General features: G+C 46.8%; 1 protein-coding gene across 1 annotated transcript in view; it reads right to left on the bottom strand.

Annotated features, from left to right (window-relative positions):
* Positions 1 to 20,939, bottom strand: part of LOC112219968 (A disintegrin and metalloproteinase with thrombospondin motifs 19) — a 123,276-nt gene that overhangs the window by 33,759 nt on the left and 68,578 nt on the right. The window contains exons 17-20 of the mRNA XM_042302704.1: positions 12,011 to 12,168; positions 7,439 to 7,607; positions 5,573 to 5,708; positions 1,381 to 1,585 (exon numbers count right to left, since the gene is read on the bottom strand). Coding sequence (XP_042158638.1) covers positions 1,381 to 1,585; positions 5,573 to 5,708; positions 7,439 to 7,607; positions 12,011 to 12,168 — 668 coding nt within the window. The remainder of the gene's footprint in view (positions 1 to 1,380; positions 1,586 to 5,572; positions 5,709 to 7,438; positions 7,608 to 12,010; positions 12,169 to 20,939) is intronic.

Below are 20,939 nucleotides of genomic sequence, written 5' to 3' on the forward strand. Positions count from 1 at the left end.
TCTAAACCTAGAGTAACCTTGACTTTTACCGAATGACTCATCTACAAACAGGGGAACCACAAACACACACTCCCACATACACACAGCTGCAAACACTCCTAATACTAGAAAGCTATGAACTCATTTACCCATAAAACGATTAATCAATTTACTCCCCTTTGATAGGATTAACGGCCTTTCATCAACTGCATTATCAAAACAGAAAGATTTTCCCTCATCGACTTCTTATGTAAACTTACTTCAACGGGGGCCGAGAAAAAGCAACAGTGTTCAACGTGTGAGAAAACGAAAATCTTCAAAATGAGAAATTGGAGCCACATGAGAGAGAATCTCGATTGAGATATTTTCTCCTTATCGATACTGTTAGAGAACTGGTCGAGGCCTGGTTCCTTTAGTCTGCTGCCAGCAGGCCCTGAAAGGGTAGGAGGGAAGGAGGGAGCATGAGAATGAGGGAGAGGGGAGGATGGGGGTAGAGGGAGATGCTGGCAGCAAGGCCTGAGCCAGTGATGTGCAGGTGCTATACAGAGAACTCAAAGGAATCTCAGCATCATTGCGTAAGCCCCTCTATGTGGAGTGCCAAGGGGAATATTCTGGGAGCTAGCCTCTCTCTAAAACCTCTCTCTACATAAGCTTCTGGGGATAAACATTGGCATATTAGCTTAAATAGTCCTGTCTATGTGAGTTTGGACTCTGGTGAGACTTTTTAAAAGTGGTAATGCAAAATGTGAATATACTAAATGTATATTAAGTACATTCTGCCCATTCTGAATGAGTTGAATCTTGAGCCGAACATTTATACCACTTTTTTTTTTTGCACTCTTGCTCACTAAAGTTCATAATCGTGTTATCTCATTTGCTAGCTGTCGAATTGTTGAGGGTTCCACTACGCCCTCAATTCTCCTCGCTACCAAGTGAGGCATCTATCTACTCAGTGTCTTTGCTAGCAGACTTTACCCATGAATCTTAGGATTGTTACTTAGCAACATAACTGACTGCAGGTTAGCTATTTCATAACGTAGCTGGCTACACAGTAGTTTAGAACGTTTTGAATTTGACCAGGTGGCAGATGGGATTGCACATTGTCTCAATGGTCACTACTGAACACATCAGATACGTCTAATTTGAACATTAGTGGTCACTACTGAACACATCAGCTAAGTGGTCTCTCGATAAAGGGCTCTGTGGCCCAGTTTTCAAGTTGAGATTCAGCCATAGATTACAGAGGGACACAGGGTCACCACTTTGACTTGTGTAAAGTGAACATGTGTAAAATCACACTGAAACACAATATTCATAGAATAAATGCAGTTGAATCCATAATTTCTTTGTTGTAAAATAAATTGAGGTGCGTCACAACTAAGAGTGTGTGTGTGGCCTCACCTCAGACCACACGCCAGCCTCCCACACGGTGAGACAGTCCTGGCCCTCGCAGCGCTGGTTGGGGGCCGGCTTGGGGCCGGCACAGTCGCGGTCCTTGGCTTTGACCAGGGTGCCGTTGGCTAGCTGTAAGGTGCAGGCTACCTGTCTGCTCTGAGAGCCTCTACCACAGGTACGAGAGCAAGACGTCCACTCAGTCATCATCCACCTGGAGAGGTAGAGAGCATATTAATAGACACATACTGTACACATACACACACACACACAGACATACACACACACATACACAGTACACACAGACATACACACACATACACAGTACACACAGACATACACACACACATACACAGTACACACAGACATACACACACACATACACAGTACACACAGACATACACACACACACACACACACATACACAGTACACACAGACATACACACACACACACATACACAGTACACACAGACATACACACACTCATACACAGTACACACAGACATACACACACATACACAGTACACACAGACATACACAGACACACAGACACACAGACACACACACACACACACACACACACACACACACACACACAGTACACACAGACACACACAGTACACACACACACACACACACACAGTACACACACACACACACACACACAGTACACACACACACACACACAGAACACACAGAACACACACACAGTACACACACACACACAGTACACACACAGACACGCACACAGTACACACACACACACAGTACACACACACAGTACGCACACACAGTACGCACACACAGTACACACACACAGTACGCACAATGTACAGACAGACAGACAGACAGACAGACAGACAGACAGACAGACAGACAGACAGACAGACAGACAGACAGACAGACAGACAGACAGACAGACAGACAGACAGACAGACAGACAGACAGACAGACAGACAGACAGACAGACAGACAGACCATACAACCTCCTGCTTTGTGTAAACAATGTGGCCACCAGACTTCATTCCCATTCAACAGAGAAACCTAAGCCAAGGAGCAGGAACGTGAATGGTGCGTGCGTGTGTGTGTGTGTGTGTGTGTGTGTGTGTGTGTGTGTGTGTGTGTGTGTGTATGTGTGTGTATGTGTGTGTGTGTGTATGTGTGTGTGTTTGTGTGTGTATGTGTGCGTGTGTGTATGTGTGTGTGTTTGTGTGTGTTTGTGTGTGTGTGTGTGTGTATGTGTGTGTATATGTGCAGGGGGGTCTCATCTCAGTGTTAATGACACCCCATAAACAGAGAACCAGGCCCAAGCACAGCCCTAGAGGAAGGCTACCAGGCTGGTTCTGACGTAATGTGGCCCCATCTGGGTGACAGATGTGCAGGCAGAGGCACCAGGGAGAGTCTGGTTCTGCTGGTGGATGATGGTGATGGTGGAGGAGGGGAGGTGGGGTGGATATGCTCCATCCAAGCCTCCCCTCGGTGACTGCGATCAGGGTAGAGCAGCCTGAGAGGACAGGGTCCAGCTGGAAGTCTGCTCGGGCCAAACAGGAACATGACGTGGCCTTGTTGACCTATCACCCCCCCCTCCCCACACACACATCCCTGTCTGACATCAGATCCACAGATCCAGTGGTCTGTTCTGCCGTTATCTGATTGCCGGGTTTTTGTTGTTGTTGAGCACGGCAGGACTGTAAATGTTATTTATCCGCGGCTCGGGGTGATGAAAGCTCACAGCTTGCTGCTTACTGCTCGGCTGCAGATGAAGTGTAATACCCCAGATACATATGACAGATAAGAGAGAGAAACTAATGATTTCCAGGGGATGCATTGTGGTAGAATGTAAATGCCAGCAGCAAGTGTGGACTAGCATTGGACAAGCATTGGACTAGCATTAGACTAGCATTAGACTAGTCTTGGACTAGCCTTGGGCTAGCATTAGACTAGCCTTGGACTAGCATTGGACAAGCATTGGACTAGCCTTGGACTAGCATTAGACTAGCCTTGGACTAGCCTTGGACTAGCATTGGACTAGCATTAGACTAGCATTAGACTAGCATTGGACAAGCATTAGACTAGCATTAGACTAGCCTTGGACTAGCATTAGACTAGCATTAGACTAGCATTAGACTAGCATTGGACTAGCATTGGACTAGCATTGGACAAGCATTGGACTAGCCTTGGACTAGCATTAGACTAGCCTTGGACTAGCCTTGGACTAGCATTGGACTAGCATTAGACTAGCATTGGACTAACATTGGACTAGCATTAGACTAGCATTGGACTAGCCTTGGACTAGCATTAGACTAGCATTAGACTAGCATTAGACTAGCATTGGACTAGCATTGGACTAGTATTAGACTAGCATTAGACTAGTCTTGGACTAGCCTTGGGCTAGCATTAGACTTGCATTGGACCAGCTGTCTAGTGTTCATCTGTAGGACGATAAGAGAAAGTTCTGTACTGGTATAGGCCCGGGGAGAAGAAGGGCTGCGATTCACGTTTATAATCCAGGCAAAACAACTTTGTGGGCTTCATGTAAATGTTTGTACTGGTTTCTGTCAACAAATGTGACTTGGTGTATCTCCTCAATCCATTATGCAATGGATGATCTAAGGCTCAGCTTACGTCAGCATTAAAGAGGCAATCTGGGATCTGGACAGCGAGAAATCGCCCACCACATCATTCTTTGGAAAAACAGCTGAGAGTAAGACAAGTAAAACATTGGAGTAAAACAAGCTTATATTTAGGGTTCTGATGGAGTACGACAGTTTTAAACTTAGCTCATTTAAATAAAAAAACATTAGTTATATTCTTTAAGAATCAATGGCTATACATAATTAATTGAAAAGTTTTTAAAAAATGTATGTACCAATCTCAGATTCCCCCTTTTAATGACGGAGTTGGCAGCACTTCAGAGTATATCATGGAACACTTCTATAAATGTGTTAAGTAGTAGCTACAGAAGGTCCTTCAACTAAAGTGGAACAACCATTTCCAGGAACTACCAGAACTTGCTGGATGAAGACTGTTAGTATGAGAAGAACACATGACTGTCATTGTTAACAAGCATCCCAGACTTTGGCATGGCGAAGTGAAGTTTGATTTCTCTTTGAGCTACATGTGCAATATGACTCAATAGAAACATAATTCTTCCATGAGAATTAAAAAGTCTGTTCTCAATGAATGTTGCTATTACACTATCCCCCCCCTAATTTTTTTGGTAAAATGTTTAGTCATTTAAGCAGACACTCTTATCCAGAGTGAGTGCATAGATGTTTATACTATTCACTTCATAGGAATTGAACCCACAGCCCTGACATTGCAAGTGCCATGTTCTACCAACTGAGCCACACAGGACCACATACTATACTATAACAAAGCCTGAGAGGGAAGGGAGAAAGAAGGACCATCCATATTGTACCAGCACTTATCTTTACCTTGTCTGGCAGGGCTGATCTTTACCTTGTCTGGCAGGGCTGATCTTTACCTTGTCTAGCAGGGCAGATCTTTACATTGTCTGGCAGGGCTGACCTTTACCTTGTCTGGCAGGGCTGACCTTTACCTTGTCTAGCAGGGCTGATCTTTACCTTGTCTAGCAGGGCAGATCTTTACATTGTCTGGCAGGGCTGAGCTTTACCTTGTCTGGCAGGGCTGATCTTTACCTTGTCTAGCAGGGCAGATATTTACATTGTCTGGCAGGGCTGAGCTTTACCTTGTCTGGCAGGGCTGATCTTTACCTTGTCTGGCAGGGCTGAGCTTTACATTGTCTGGCAGGGCTGATCTTTACCTTGTCTAGCAAGGCAGATCTTTACATTGTCTGGCAGGGCTGATCTTTACCTTGTCTGGCAGGGCAGATCTTTACCTTGTCTGGCAGGGCAGATCTTTACCTTGTCTGGCAGGGCTGAGCTTTACATTGTCTGGCAGGGCTGAGCTTTACCTTGTCTAGCAGGGCTGAGCTTTACATTGTCTAGCAGGGCTGATCTTTACCTTGTCTGGCAGGGCTGAGCTTTATCTTGTCTAGCAGGGCTGAGCTTTACATTGTCTGGCAGGGCTGAGCTTTACCTTGTCTGGCAGGGCTGATCTTTACCTTGTCTGGCAGGGCTGATCTTTACCTTGTCTAGCAGGGCTGAGCTTGTCTGGCAGGGCTGAGCTTGTCTGGCAGGGCTGAGCTTTACCTTGTCTGGCAGGGCTGAGCTTTACCTTGTCTGGCAGGGCTGCTCATTGCACTTGCGGACTTGAGGCTCAGGTTTGGTCAGGTGACGACATCTTCGGTTGTCCACCACGCTTGTAGTTTTGTTGACAATGTTAGTGCAGGTGACGATTGTCTTTCTTTCTCCTGGAGAAGAAAAATCTAACATGAACGACAAAGTATTGGAAAAGGGATCAAGCAATGCCCCGAGACAGACTTGCATCCTGTTCAGGGGGTGTACTTATACATCAAGCTGTCTCATTCTTCAGAAACAGGACACAGGCCCTATGGGCCGTTCTGGCATGGAAAAGGGCTTACTTACTTTACTCAAGCAAAGTGGGAGTGAGGTAATGTACTACTGAGTGGTAACCTTTAGGTTTGAACTATAGTTAATATAAATCATATCAATCATTTCAATCTTTGGGCTAGTGATTGTAATGATGATCATTATCGAATATCCAAGCTCTAGGGAGTCATAATAAACTGCTTGCTTTCTCTTCTCCCTGGTACTCAACTAACATCATTGATCAGTCAGATAGTAAGCATTAATCATGAAACATCACTGCCGACTCTGAGCAAAACATTGTCGCAGGACACTGGGTTTCAAATCCAGGGTCCGCCGTGCTCATCACTGTGTCCCTCCGCCTCACCTACCTCTAAACTCTTTCTTACCTATCCTGTCAAAATCACAACAAGTCCACTCCTGGCTCAATTCCCAGCTGGAGACCACCAGGGTTCAAAGCCTTAGTACACCCCTCAGACTGCTAACTCAACTTAACCTGTCCCAGTCTCTGTTTCATCTAGCTAATACCTAATACAATACGTTATGAGACTGAATCTCCACACACACACACACACACAGGTCCTACTTCCTACTGCTGAATGTCAATGGGGTGTGTTGGTGGTCCTACCTCCTACTGCTGAATGTCAATGGGGTGTGTTGGTGGTCCTACCTCCTACTGCTGAATGTTAATGGGGTGTGTTGGTAGTCCTACCTCCTACTGCTGAATGTTAATGGGGTGTGTTGGTGGTCCTACCTCCTACTGCTGAATGTCAATGGGGTGTGTTGGTGGTCCTACCTCCTACTGCTGAATGTTAATGGGGTGTGTTGGTGGTCCTACCTCCTACTGCTGAATGTTAATGGGGTGTGTTGGTGGTCCTACCTCCTACTGCTGAATGTCAATGGGGTGTGTTGGTGGTCCTACCTCCTACTGCTGAATGTCAATGGGGTGTGTTGGTGGTCCTACCTCCTACTGCTGAATGTTAATGGGGTGTGTTGGTGGTCCTACCTCCTACTGCTGAATGTCAATGGGGTGTGTTGGTGGTCCTACCTCCTACTGCTGAATGTCAATGGGGTGTGTTGGTGGTCCTACCTCCTACTGCTGAATGTTAATGGGGTGTGTTGGTGGTCCTACCTCCTACTGCTGAATGTCAATGGGGTGTGTTGGTGGTCCTACCTCCTACTGCTGAATGTTAATGGGGTGTGTTGGTGGTCCTACTTCCTACTGCTGAATGTCAATGGGGTGTGTTGGTGGTCCTACCTCCTACTGCTGAATGTCAATGGGGTGTGTTGGTGGTCCTACCTCCTACTGCTGAATGTTAATGGGGTGTGTTGGTGGTCCTACCTCCTACTGCTGAATGTTAATGGGGTGTGTTGGTGGTCCTACCTCCTACTGCTGAATGTCAATGGGGTGTGTTGGTGGTCCTACCTCCTACTGCTGAATGTTAATGGGGTGTGTTGGTGGTCCTACCTCCTACTGCTGAATGTTAATGGGGTGTGTTGGTGGTCCTACCTCCTACTGCTGAATGTCAATGGGTTGTGTTGGTGGTCCTACCTCCTACTGCTGAATGTCAATGGGGTGTGTTGGTGGTCCTACCTCCTCCACACACGGCATGGCAGTCCTCCCAGCCAGAGTGGGTCCACATGAAGAGGGGTTCGCTGGGCATGGCCCCCGGTCCTAACCCTCCCTGGGGTTCCATGTTAGCCTCTGTGGGGATGGTGTACTCGTAATGGATGCCATGGTTCTGCTCATTGAACAGCAGCACCTGGGTCAGGTAGGATTATATAAGGTCAACGTTTGAGTAATGTTTTTCTAATCTTTGTCTAATGTTTGACGTTTATTGCCTTAAGTTTGTGGATTCAGTCAACCAATTCCAGTAACAAACCACAGCCCATATTACACCCTAGGCAGGTGGACTGAAAATCATTTCATAGGTAAACATTCGAACTAGTCTATCAATGTGGAGGGCAAGGTGGAGATACGACCATATTCCAGATGTACATGACGTGTCCAGGGATACACAAATCTGGACCTCGAGTCCAGTTCCACACTGATTTTCATTCTTGCAATTTAGTAAGGGACTGGTTTAAACCTGGGGTACTGGTTTAAACCTAAGGGTTAGGGACTAGGGGTTAGGGACTAAGGATTAGGGACTAGGGGTTAGGGACTAGGGGTTAGGGACTAGGGGTTAGGGACTAAGGGTTAGGGACTAAGGGACTAGGGGTTAGGGACTAAGGGTTAGGGACTAGGGGTTAGGGACTAGGGTTTAGGGACTAGGGTTTAGGGACTAAGGGTTAGGGACTAGGGTTTAGGGACTAAGGGTTAGGGACTAAGGGTTAGGGACTAGGGGTTAGGGAATAAGGGTTAAGGACTAGGGGTTAGGGACTAAGGGTTAGGGACTAAGGGTTAGGGACTAAGGGTTAGGGACTAGGTGTTAGGGACTAAGGGTTAGGGACTAAGGGTTAGGGACTAGGGTTAGGGACTAGGTGTTAGGGACTAGGGGTTAGGGACTAAGGGTTAGGGACTAAGGGTTAGGGACTAGGGGTTAGGGACTAGGGGTTAGGGACTAGGTGTTAGGGACTAAGGGTTAGGGACTAAGGGTTAGGGACTAGGGGTTAGGGACTAGGGGTTAGGGACTAGGGGTTAGGGACTAGGTGTTAGGGACTAAGGATTAGGGACTAGGGGTTAGGGACAAAGGGTTAGGGACTAGGGGTTAGGGACTAAGGGTTAGGGACTAAGGGTTAGGGACTAAGGGTTAGGGACTAGGTGTTAGGGACTAAGGGTTAGGGACTAAGGGTTAGGGACTAGGGGTTAGGGACTAGGGGTTAGGGACTAGGTGTTAGGGACTAAGGGTTAGGGACTAAGGGTTAGGGACTAGGGGTTAGGGAATAAGGGTTAAGGACTAGGGGTTAGGGACTAAGGGTTAGGGACTAAGGGTTAGGGACTAGGGGTTAGGGACTAAGGGTTAGGGACTAAGGGTTAGGGACTAGGTGTTAGGGACTAGGGGTTAGGGACTAAGGGTTAGGGACTAAGGGTTAGGGACTAGGGGTTAGGGACTAAGGATTAGGGACTAGGGGTTAGGGACTAAGGGTTAGGGACTAAGGGTTAGGGACTAGGGGTTAGGGACTAAGGGTTAGGGACTAGGGGTTAGGGACTAGGGGTTAGGGACTAGGGTTTAGGGACTAAGGGTTAGGGACTAAGGGTTAGGGACTAGGGGTTAGGGAATAAGGGTTAAGGACTAGGGGTTAGGGACTAAGGGTTAGGGACTAAGGGTTAGGGACTAAGGTTTAGGGACTAGGGGTTAGGGACTAGGTGTTAGGGACTAAGGGTTAGGTACTAAGGGTTAGGGACTAGGGTTAGGGACTAGGTGTTAGGGACTAAGGGTTAGGGACTAAGGGTTAGGGACTAGGGGTTAGGGACTAGGGGTTAGGGACTAGGGGTTAGGGACTAGGGGTTAGGGACTAGGGGTTAGGGACTAGGGGTTAGGGACTAAGGGTTAGGGACTAGGGGTTAGGGACTAAGGGTTAGGGACTAGGGGTTAGGGACTAGGGTTAGGGACTAGGGGTTAGGGACTAGGGGTTAGGGACTAAGGATTAGGGAATAGGGGTTAGGGACTAGGGGTTAGGGACTAAGGGTTAGGGACTAGGGGTTAGGGACTAAGGGTTAGGGACTAGGGGTTAGGGACTAGGGTTAGGGACTAGGGGTTAGGGACTAGGGGTTAGGGACTAGGGTTAGGGACTAGGGGTTAGGGACTAAGGGTTAAGGACTAGGGGTTAGGGACTAGGGGTTAGGGACTAGGTGTTAGGGACTAGGGGTTAGGGACTAGGGGTTAGGGACTAGGGGTTAGGGACTAAGGATTGTTTCAGAAAAAATACTTGTATTTATTTGAGCCTTTGGTCTTCGAATAATCTTCAAAGTACACAAACACTGGATAGCTTCTCAAAAGACTACTTCCTCCGTAAATACATTGAAATAAAAAACATTACAATACATACACTTCATTCCCAAAAACGGAGAAGAAACAAACAACTGTTTTTGAAGAGACACTTTCCAAAACCACTGAGACATGATCTGATATCGTATTGATCTGATATCGTATTGATCTGATATCATATTGATTTGATATCGTATTGATTTGATATCGTATTGATCTGATATCGTATTGATCTGATATCGTATTGATCTGATATCGTATTGATCTGATATCGTATTGATTTGATATCGTATTGATCTGATATCGTATTGATTTGATATCGTATTGATCTGATATCGTATTGATCTGATATCGTATTGATCTGATATCGTATTGATCTGATATCGTATTGATTTGATATCGTATTGGTCTGATATCGTATTGATTTGATATCGTATTGATTTGATATCGTATTGATCTGATATCCTATTGATCTGATATCGTATTGATTTGATATCATATTGCCGCCCACACGCTACTGTTATCAATGAACATTTATTACTTCATGAAACCACCATGCAGGACACGATTTATCATGATGCACGCCCCTCCCCTTCCCCCGTTAACACATAATCTCATTAGTAGTTGTCAGGAGGCTAATCCTATTCAAATTATAACCCTAATCTCAGCAATGACAGAGCTGTCGCTAGCCGCAGCCAGCTAATAACAGCAGCCGTGCAGCCAATCATATCCTCAATCATTAATCGCGTCTGCGCTCAGGCTGCCAGGCTGGTCACAGGCCAACTCACAACCTGACCTGACATATGGGGTGTGCGCTTCCGCCTGTGGATATAGTACCACCAGAAATTCCGTAGCTCCATTGGACATGTTTACTGCTTTGTCTGTTGTACAGCAGTGTAATGTCTGTTGTACAGCAGTGTAATGTCTGTTGTACAGCAGTGTAATGTCTGTTGTACAGAAGCATAATGTCTGTTGTACAGCAGTGTAATGTCTGTTGTACAGCAGCGTAATGTCTGTTGTACAGCAGTGTAATGTCTGTTGTACAGCAGCATAATGTCTGTTGTACAGCAGCATAATGTCTGTTGTACAGCAGTGTAATGTCTGTTGTACAGCAGCGTAATGTCTGTTGTACAGCAGCATAATGTCTGTTGTACAGCAGCATAATGTCTGTTGTACAGCAGCATAATGTCTGTTGTACAGCAGCATAATGTCTGTTGTACAGCAGCGTAATGTCTGTTGTACAGCAGCATAATGTCTGTTGTACAGCAGCGTAATGTCTGTTGTACAGCAGCATAATGTCTGTTGTACAGCAGCGTAATGTCTGTTGTACAGCAGCATAATGTCTGTTGTACAGAAGCATAATGTCTGTTGTACAGCAGCATAATGTCTGTTGTACAGCAGTGTAATGTCTGTTGTACAGCAGCATAATGTCTGTTGTACAGCAGCATAATGTCTGTTGTACAGCAGTGTAATGTCTGTTGTACAGAAGCATAATGTCTGTTGTACAGCAGCATAATGTCTGTTGTACAGCAGTGTAATGTCTGTTGTACAGCAGCATAATGTCTGTTGTACAGCAGTGTAATGTCTGTTGTACAGCAGTGTAATGTCTGTTGTACAGAAGCATAATGTCTGTTGTACAGCAGCATAATGTCTGTTGTACAGCAGTGTAATGTCTGTTGTACAGCAGTGTAATGTCTGTTGTACAGAAGCATAATGTCTGTTGTACAGCAGCGTAATGTCTGTTGTACAGCAGTGTAATGTCTGTTGTACAGCAGTGTAATGTCTGTTGTACAGAAGCATAATGTCTGTTGTACAGCAGCATAATGTCTGTTGTACAGCAGTGTAATGTCTGTTGTACAGCAGTGTAATGTCTGTTGCACAGCAGCGTAATGTCTGTTGCACAGCAGCGTAATAACAAACCGTTATATATGATGAGTTCATAAAGGGTTTGTGAGTTGAGACGTCACCTACTACATCAGTCAGAAAAAGTGACTGCACATCAGCAGACACTCTTATTCCAGAGCAACTTACAGTAGTGAACGCATACGTTTTCCATTGATACTAATGCCCCGAGGGACTTTGAACCCACAACCCTGGCATTGCAAGTGCCATCGCTCTAACAACTGAGCCACTCAAGGCAGGCTAAAGCAAATGCTGAAAGTAGGTTCAAAGATTCCAAATAATATTTGAACCCAGGTTTACAGAGACATAAAGGAAATAAGGAAGTCACTTACCATGAGATGCAGCGGGGAGGTAGTGGGACCTCTGGCTGACATTTTCTCCCACAGTCCTCTCCGGACGTAGTGAACGGTGGTGCCCGCCATGTTGAAGGCTCCTGGGCGGTCTATCTTCCAGTCGCTGTTGATGGAATGCTTGTTTGTGTCTTTGAGTGCTGCAGAAAGTAAACAAGGAAAAGCAGCAGAGACTTAATGGTTACAATCCCAAATGGCACCCTTATTCCCTCGATAGTAATTTATGGGCTCTGGTTAAATGTAGTCCATTATATAGTGAATAGAGTACCATTTTGGGATGTTTCCAGTGTTTTGATGCACATGTAACTTGTACCCACTCTGTGGACGGATGTTGTTGATACTGTGAGGGAGGAAAAATACAAGGCAGCAGTCTGGCCAAAGTTCTGTTTACCACTTAGATGTGAGGTCCTTCATCTTAGATGTGTTTAGCTGTGAGGTCCTTCATCTTAGACACGTTTAGATGTGAGGTCCTTCATCTTAGATGTGAGGTCCTTCATCTCAGATGTGTTTAACTGTGAGGTCCTTCATCTTAGATGCGTTTAGATGTGAGGTCCTTCATCTTAGATGTGTTTATCTGTGAGGTCCCTCATCTTAGACACGTTTAGATGTGAGGTCCTTCATCTTAGATGTGTTTAGATGTGAGATCCTTCATCTTAGATGTGTTTAACTGTGAGGTCCTTCATCTTAGACACGTTTAGATGTGAGGTCCTTCATCTTAGATGTGTTTAGATGTGAGGTCCTTCATCTTAGATGTGTTTAACTGTGAGGTCCTTCATCTTAGATGTGTTTAGATGTGAGGCCTTCATCTTAGATGTGTTTAGATGTGAGGTTCTTCATCTTAGATGTGTTTAGATGTGAGATCCTTCATCTTAGATGTGTTTAGATGTGAGGTCCTTCATCTTAGATGTGGTTAGATGTGAGGTCCTTCATCTCAGGCATGTTTAGATGTGAGGCCTTCATCTTAGATGTGTTTGTATTCAGTTTATGGGGAATTTTAACTTTAGGAGCTTGGCGAGTTTACAAAATTATTTGAAACGTCAATATACAGTGCCTTGCGAAAGTATTCGGCCCCCTTGAACTTTGCGACCTTTTGCCACATTTCAGGCTTCAAACATAAAGATATAAAACTGTATTTTTTTGTGAAGAATCAACAACAAGTGGGACACAATCATGAAGTGAAACGACATTTATTGGATATTTCAAACTTTTTTAACAAATCAAAAACTGAAAAATTGGGCGTGCAAAATTATTCAGCCCCCTTAAGTTAATACTTTTGCTGCGATTACAGCTGTAAGTCGCTTGGGGTATGTCTCTATCAGTTTTGCACATCGAGAGACTGAAATGTTTTCCCATTCCTCCTTGCAAAACAGCTCGAGCTCAGTGAGGTTGGATGGAGAGCATTTGTGAACAGCAGTTTTCAGTTCTTTCCACAGATTCTCGATTGGATTCAGGTCTGGACTTTGACTTGGCCATTCTAACACCTGGATATGTTTATTTTTGAACCATTCCATTGTAGATTTTGCTTTATGTTTTGGATCATTGTCTTGTTGGAAGACAAATCTCCGTCCCAGTCTCAGGTCTTTTGCAGACTCCATCAGGTTTTCTTCCAGAATGGTCCTGTATTTGGCTCCATCCATCTTCCCATCAATTTTAACCATCTTCCCTGTCCCTGCTGAAGAAAAGCAGGCCCAAACCATGATGCTGCCACCACCATGTTTGACAGTGGGGATGGTGTGTTCAGGGTGATGAGCTGTGTTGCTTTTACGCCAAACATAACGTTTTGCATTGTTGCCAAAAAGTTCAATTTTGGTTTCATCTGACCAGAGCACCTTCTTCCACATGTTTGGTGTGTCTCCCAGGTGGCTTGTGGCAAACTTTAAACAACACTTTTTATGGATATCTTTAAGAAATGGCTTTCTTCTTGCCACTCTTCCATAAAGGCCAGATTTGTGCAATATACGACTGATTGTTGTCCTATGGACAGAGTCTCCCACCTCAGCTGTAGATCTCTGCAGTTCATCCAGAGTGATCATGGGCCTCTTGGCTGCATCTCTGATCAGTCTTCTCCTTGTATGAGCTGAAAGTTTAGAGGGACGGCCAGGTCTTGGTAGATTTGCAGTGGTCTGATACTCCTTCCATTTCAATATTATCGCTTGCACAGTGCTCCTTGGGATGTTTAAAGCTTGGGAAATCTTTTTGTATCCAAATCCGGCTTTAAACTTCTTCCCAACAGTATCTCGGACCTGCCTGGTGTGTTCCTTGTTCTTCATGATGCTCTCTGCACTTTTAATGGACTTCTGAGACTATCACAGTGCAGGTGCATTTATACGGAGACTTGATTACACACAGGTGGATTGTATTTATCATCATTAGTCATTTAGGTCAACATTGGATCATTCAGAGATCCTCACTGAACTTCTGGAGAGAGTTTGCTGCACTGAAAGTAAAGGGGCTGAATAATTTTGCACGCCCAATTTTTCAGTTTTTGATTTGTTCAAAAAGTTTGAAATATCCAATAAATGTCGTTCCACTTCATGATTGTGTCCCACTTGTTGTTGATTCTTCACAAAAAATACAGTTTTATATCCTTATGTTTGAAGCCTGAAATGTGGCAAAAGGTCGCAAAGTTCAAGGGGGCCGAATACTTTCGCAAGGCACTGTATATTTACAACAATTGATGCTTGTTTTTTGAACCTTGTTTATCTCCTTTGATAATGTATTCTATAACATACTGTAGAATGGTGTTATTCTCTCCACACAAATACACGCACACGCACACGCACACACACACACACACACATACACACACACACTCGCCAGAATCCTAACAGTAACCTCTTGTCCAATCTTATCACTCTTCCCTCTACATGCGTTTGAACTCATTTGGCTTCTCCTTAGCAGATTGGCATCCTGGGAGGGTGGAGAGGGATGGCTTAGCAAATGGGGAGTGAGGAAGGAATGGTGGTGGGGGAAGTAGACACACTGGCGAAGTAGAGAGGAGGGGTAGTAGAGACACTGGGGAAGTAGAGACACTGGAGAAGTAGAGACTCTGGGGAAGAAGAGACTCTGGGGAAGTAGAGACACTGGGGAAGTAGAGACTCTGGGGAAGTAGAGGCTCTGGGGAAGTAGAGACTCTGGGGAAGTAGAGACACTGGGGAAGTAGAGACACTGGGGAAGTAGAGAGGAGGGGTAGTAGAGACACTGGGCAAGTAGAGACTCTGGGGAAATAGAGACACTGGGGAAGTAGAGAGGAGGGGTAGTAGAGACACTGGGGAAGTAGAGACTGGGGAAGTAGAGACACTGGGGAAGTAGAGAGGAGGGGGAAGTAGAGGAGGGGGAAGTAGAGGCTCTGGGGAAGTAGAGAGGAGGGGAATTAGAGAGGAGGACAATGTAGAGACTCTGGGGAAGTAGAGACTCTGGGGAAGTAGAGAGGAGGGAAGTAGAGACATTGGGGAAGAAGAGAGGAGGGTAGTAGAGAGGAGGACAAAGTAGAGACTCTAAGGAAGTAGAGACTCTGGGGAAGTAGAGAGGAGGGGTAGTAGAGAGGAGGGGTAGTAGAGAGGAGGGGGAAGTAGAGGCTCTGGGGAAGTAGAGAGGAGGGGGGGTAGAGGCTCAGGGGAAGTAGAGAGGAGGGGACGTAGAGAAGAGGGGAGGTAGAGACTTTGGGGAGGTAGAGGCTCTGGGGAGGTAGAGGCTCTGGGGTAGTAGAGAGGAGGGGGAAGTAGAGGCTCTGGGGAAGTAGAGGCTCTGGGGTTGTAGAGAGGAGGGGGAAGTAGAGGCTCTGGGGAAGTATAGACATTGGGGAAGTAGAGAGGAGGGGGTAGTAGAGAGGAGGACAAAGTAGAGACTGGGGAGTAGAGACTCTGGGGAAGTAGAGAGGAGGGGGAAGTAGAGGCTCTGGGGAAGTAGAGAGGAGGGGAAGTAGAGAGGAGGGGTAGTAGAGAAGAGGGGAAGTAGAGACTATCGGGAAATAGAGGCTCTGGGGAAGTAGAGACTCTGGGGAAGTAGAGGAGAGGAGGAGTAGAGACTCCTTTAAGCATCATTGTTTTTCAGGTACTAATGTCACTGTTCCTCGGTGGCTTCAAAGCCTCTCATTGGCTAATGCATAGCATCAGCAATCCATGGTTTATATACATCATTGGAGTCTGCACATTCTGGGTGATACGATACAATGTCATCTCCTCACTGGCTTCTTCTCTCATTGGCTATTGCTGATGACCTTTCTGAAAACCTGTCGCTGCACACCTCACACTAAGTAGAGACTCTGGGGAAGTAGAGTCTCTGGGGAAGTATAGACATTGGGGAAGTAGAGAGGAGGGGAAGTAGAGAGGAGGGGAAGTAGAGACATTGTGGAAGTAGAGAGGATAAGGTAATAGAGAGGAGGACAAAGTAGAGACTGTGGGGAAATAGAGACTCTGGGGAAGTAGAGACTGGGCAAGGAGAGACTCCTTTAAGCATCATTGTTTTTCAAGTACTAATGTCACTGTTCCTCGATGGCTTCAAAGCCTCTCATTGGCTATTGCTGATGACCTTTCTCAAAACTTGACGTTGTACATCTCACACTAAGTAGAGACTCTGGGGAAGTAGAGACTCTGGGGAAGTAGGGACGCTGGGGAAGTAGGGACGCTGGGGAAGTAGAGAGGAGGGGGAAGTAGGGACTCTGGGGAAGTAGAGAGGAGGGGGGAGTACCGACTCTGGGGAAGTACCGAGACTGGGGAAGTAGAGAGGAGAGGGAGTTAGAGACTTTGGTGAAGTAGAGACTCTGGGGAAGTAGAGACACTGGGGAAGTAGGGACTCTGGGGAAGTAGGGACTCTGGGGAAGTAGGGACTCTGGGGAAGTAGGGACTCTGGGGAAGTAGGGACTCTGGGGAAGTAGAGACACAGGGGAAGTAGAGACACTGGGGAAGTAGAGACACTGGGAAAGTAGAGAGGAGGGGAAGTAGAGACACTGGGGAAGTAGAGACACTGGGGAAGTAGAGACACTGGGGAAGTAGAGAGGAGGGGAAGTAGAGACACTGGGGAAGTAGAGGCTCTGGGGTTGTAGAGAGGAGGGGGAAGTAGAGGCTCTGGGGAAGTATAGACATTGGGGAAGTAGAGAGGAGGGGGTAGTAGAGAGGAGGACAAAGTAGAGACTGGGGAGTAGAGACTCTGGGGAAGTAGAGAGGAGGGGGAAGTAGAGGCTCTGGGGAAGTAGAGAGGAGGGGAAGTAGAGAGGAGGGGTAGTAGAGAAGAGGGGAAGTAGAGACTATCGGGAAATAGAGGCTCTGGGGAAGTAGAGACTCTGGGGAAGTAGAGGAGAGGAGGAGTAGAGACTCCTTTAAGCATCATTGTTTTTCAGGTACTAATGTCACTGTTCCTCGGTGGCTTCAAAGCCTCTCATTGGCTAATGCATAGCATCAGCAATCCATGGTTTATATACATCATTGGAGTCTGCACATTCTGGGTGATACGATACAATGTCATCTCCTCACTGGCTTCTTCTCTCATTGGCTATTGCTGATGACCTTTCTGAAAACCTGTCGCTGCACACCTCACACTAAGTAGAGACTCTGGGGAAGTAGAGTCTCTGGGGAAGTATAGACATTGGGGAAGTAGAGAGGAGGGGAAGTAGAGAGGAGGGGAAGTAGAGACATTGTGGAAGTAGAGAGGATAAGGTAATAGAGAGGAGGACAAAGTAGAGACTGTGGGGAAATAGAGACTCTGGGGAAGTAGAGACTGGGCAAGGAGAGACTCCTTTAAGCATCATTGTTTTTCAAGTACTAATGTCACTGTTCCTCGATGGCTTCAAAGCCTCTCATTGGCTATTGCTGATGACCTTTCTCAAAACTTGACGTTGTACATCTCACACTAAGTAGAGACTCTGGGGAAGTAGAGACTCTGGGGAAGTAGGGACGCTGGGGAAGTAGGGACGCTGGGGAAGTAGAGAGGAGGGGGAAGTAGGGACTCTGGGGAAGTAGAGAGGAGGGGGAGTACCGACTCTGCGGAAGTACCGAGACTGGGGAAGTAGAGAGGAGAGGGAGTTAGAGACTTTGGTGAAGTAGAGACTCTGGGGAAGTAGAGACACTGGGGAAGTAGGGACTCTGGGGAAGTAGGGACTCTGGGGAAGTAGGGACTCTGGGGAAGTAGGGACTCTGGGGAAGTAGGGACTCTGGGGAAGTAGAGACACAGGGAAGTAGAGACACTGGGGAAGTAGAGACACTGGGAAAGTAGAGAGGAGGGGAAGTAGAGACACTGGGGAAGTAGAGACACTGGGGAAGTAGAGACACTGGGGAAGTAGAGAGGAGGGGAAGTAGAGACACTGGGGAAGTAGAGACACTGGGGAAGTAGAGACACTGGGGAAGTAGAGACACTGGGGAAGTAGACGGGATTGCCCGAGCAGCCTCTCAGTGTATTCGAAGTGAGCCGCCTCGTGGTTCCTAATCACATGAAAGGCAGGAGTCAGGACACTAGCAGGCAGGGAGGAAAACAGTCAGGCTGAATCCCAAATGGCTATAAGTAGTGCACTACATAGGGAATAGAGTGCCACTTGAGACAGATTATTCCCTGATAGCAGGCAGGTCTGCTGACACATATTAGACAGGTGGATACAGCGCAGGGCCTGTGTTGTGTGGTTACACTAGGAGTCATCTGAAAGAGAGACATCTGAAAGACAGCTATATGAGAGATGAGAGGAGATGTGTGGAGCTGGGGAACTAATGCTCTCTCACTAAAGCTGGCTGAAGGACTAATCTGAGAGCAGTGGATTGGGCACGTGAAAGATGAGAGGAAATGTGGAGGAGTTCAGGAAGTTAGTGAGACTCGAAAGCTGGGGGAGTAACGCTCTCTCACTAAAGCTGGGGGAAGGACTTATCTAAGAGCAGTGGACTGGGCACATGAAAGCTGAGAGGGGTGATCTCTGTATAGATGTGAAGGAGCTGGGGGAGTAATACCAGGCGTATACTACACGACTTTCAAAAGCCTAACATCGCTGAGCCTCTCACATTAAACAAACGTCTTTCATTACGTTTTTCGTCTTCCCAACTTAGTGGTGAACACACTACACATTCTGGCAGACGGGGGTCACACACTACACATTCTGGCAGACAGGGGTCACACACTAAACATTCTGGCAGACGGGGGTCACACACTACACATTCTGGCAGACAGGGGTCACACACTAAACATTCTGGCAGACAGGGGTCACACACTGAACATTCTGGCAGACGGGGGTCACACACTAAACATTCTGGCAGACAGGGGTCACACACTACACATTCTAGCAGACAGGGGTCACACACTACACATTCTGGCAGAAAGGGTCACACACTACACATTCTGGCAGACGGGGGTCACACACTACACATTCTGGCAGACAGGGGTCACACACTACACATTCTGGCAGACAGGGGTCACACACTACACATTCTGGCAGATGGAGGTCACACACTACACATTCTGGCAGACGGGGGTCACACACTACACATTCTGGCAGACAGGGGTCACACACTACACATTCTGGCAGATGGAGGTCACACACTACACATTCTGGCAGACGGGGTCACACACTACACATTCTGGCAGACAGGGGTCACACACTACACATTCTGGCAGATGGGGGTCACACACTAAACATTCTGGCAGACGGAGGTCACACACTAAACATTCTGGCAGACAGAGGTCACACACTAAACATTCTGGCAGATGGGGTCACACACTAAACATTCTGGCAGACAGGGGTCACACACTACACATTCTGGCAGACGGGGTCACACACTAAACATTCTGGCAGACGGAGAACACACACTAAACATTCTGGCAGACGGAGAACACACACTAAACATTCTGGCAGACGGAGAAAACACACTAAACATTCTGGCAGACGGAGGTCACACACTACACATTCTGGCAGACGGAGAACACACACTAAACATTCTGGCAGACGGAGGTCACACACTACACATTCTGGCAGACGGAGAACACACACTAAACATTCTGGCAGACGGAGGTCACACACTACACATTCTGGCAGACGGAGAACACACACTAAACATTCTGGCAGACGGAGAACACACACTAAACATTCTGGCAGACGGAGGTCACACACTACACATTCTGGCAGACGGAGGTCACACACCAAACATTCTGGCAGACGGAGGTCACACACTACACATTCTGGCAGACGGAGGTCACACACTACACATTCTGGCAGACGGAGAACACACACTACACATTCTGGCAGACGGAGGTCACACACTACACATTCTAGCAGACGGAGGTCACACACTAAACATTCTGGCAGACGGAGGTCACACACTAAACATTCTGGCAGACGGAGGTCACACACTACACATTCTGGCAGACGGAGGTCACACACTACACATTCTGGCAGACGGAGAACACACACTACACATTCTGGCAGACGGAGGTCACACACTACACATTCTGGCAGACGGAGAACACACACTAAACATTCTGGCAGACGGAGAACACACACTAAACATTCTGGCAGACGGAGGTCACACACTACACATTCTGGCAGACGGAGGTCACACACCAAACATTCTGGCAGACGGAGGTCACACACTACACATTCTGGCAGACGGAGGTCACACACTACACATTCTGGCAGACGGAGAACACACACTAAACATTCTGGCAGACGGAGGTCACACACTAAACATTCTGGCAGACAGAGGTCACACACTAAACATTCTGGCAGATGGGGTCACACACTAAACATTCTGGCAGACAGGGGTCACACACTACACATTCTGGCAGACGGGGTCACACACTAAACATTCTGGCAGACGGAGAACACACACTAAACATTCTGGCAGACGGAGAACACACACTAAACATTCTGGCAGACGGAGAAAACACACTAAACATTCTGGCAGACGGAGGTCACACACTACACATTCTGGCAGACGGA

Source organism: Oncorhynchus tshawytscha, linkage group LG20 (genome assembly GCF_018296145.1).
Source record: "Oncorhynchus tshawytscha isolate Ot180627B linkage group LG20, Otsh_v2.0, whole genome shotgun sequence".
NCBI classification, from domain to species: Eukaryota; Metazoa; Chordata; class Actinopteri; order Salmoniformes; family Salmonidae; genus Oncorhynchus; species Oncorhynchus tshawytscha.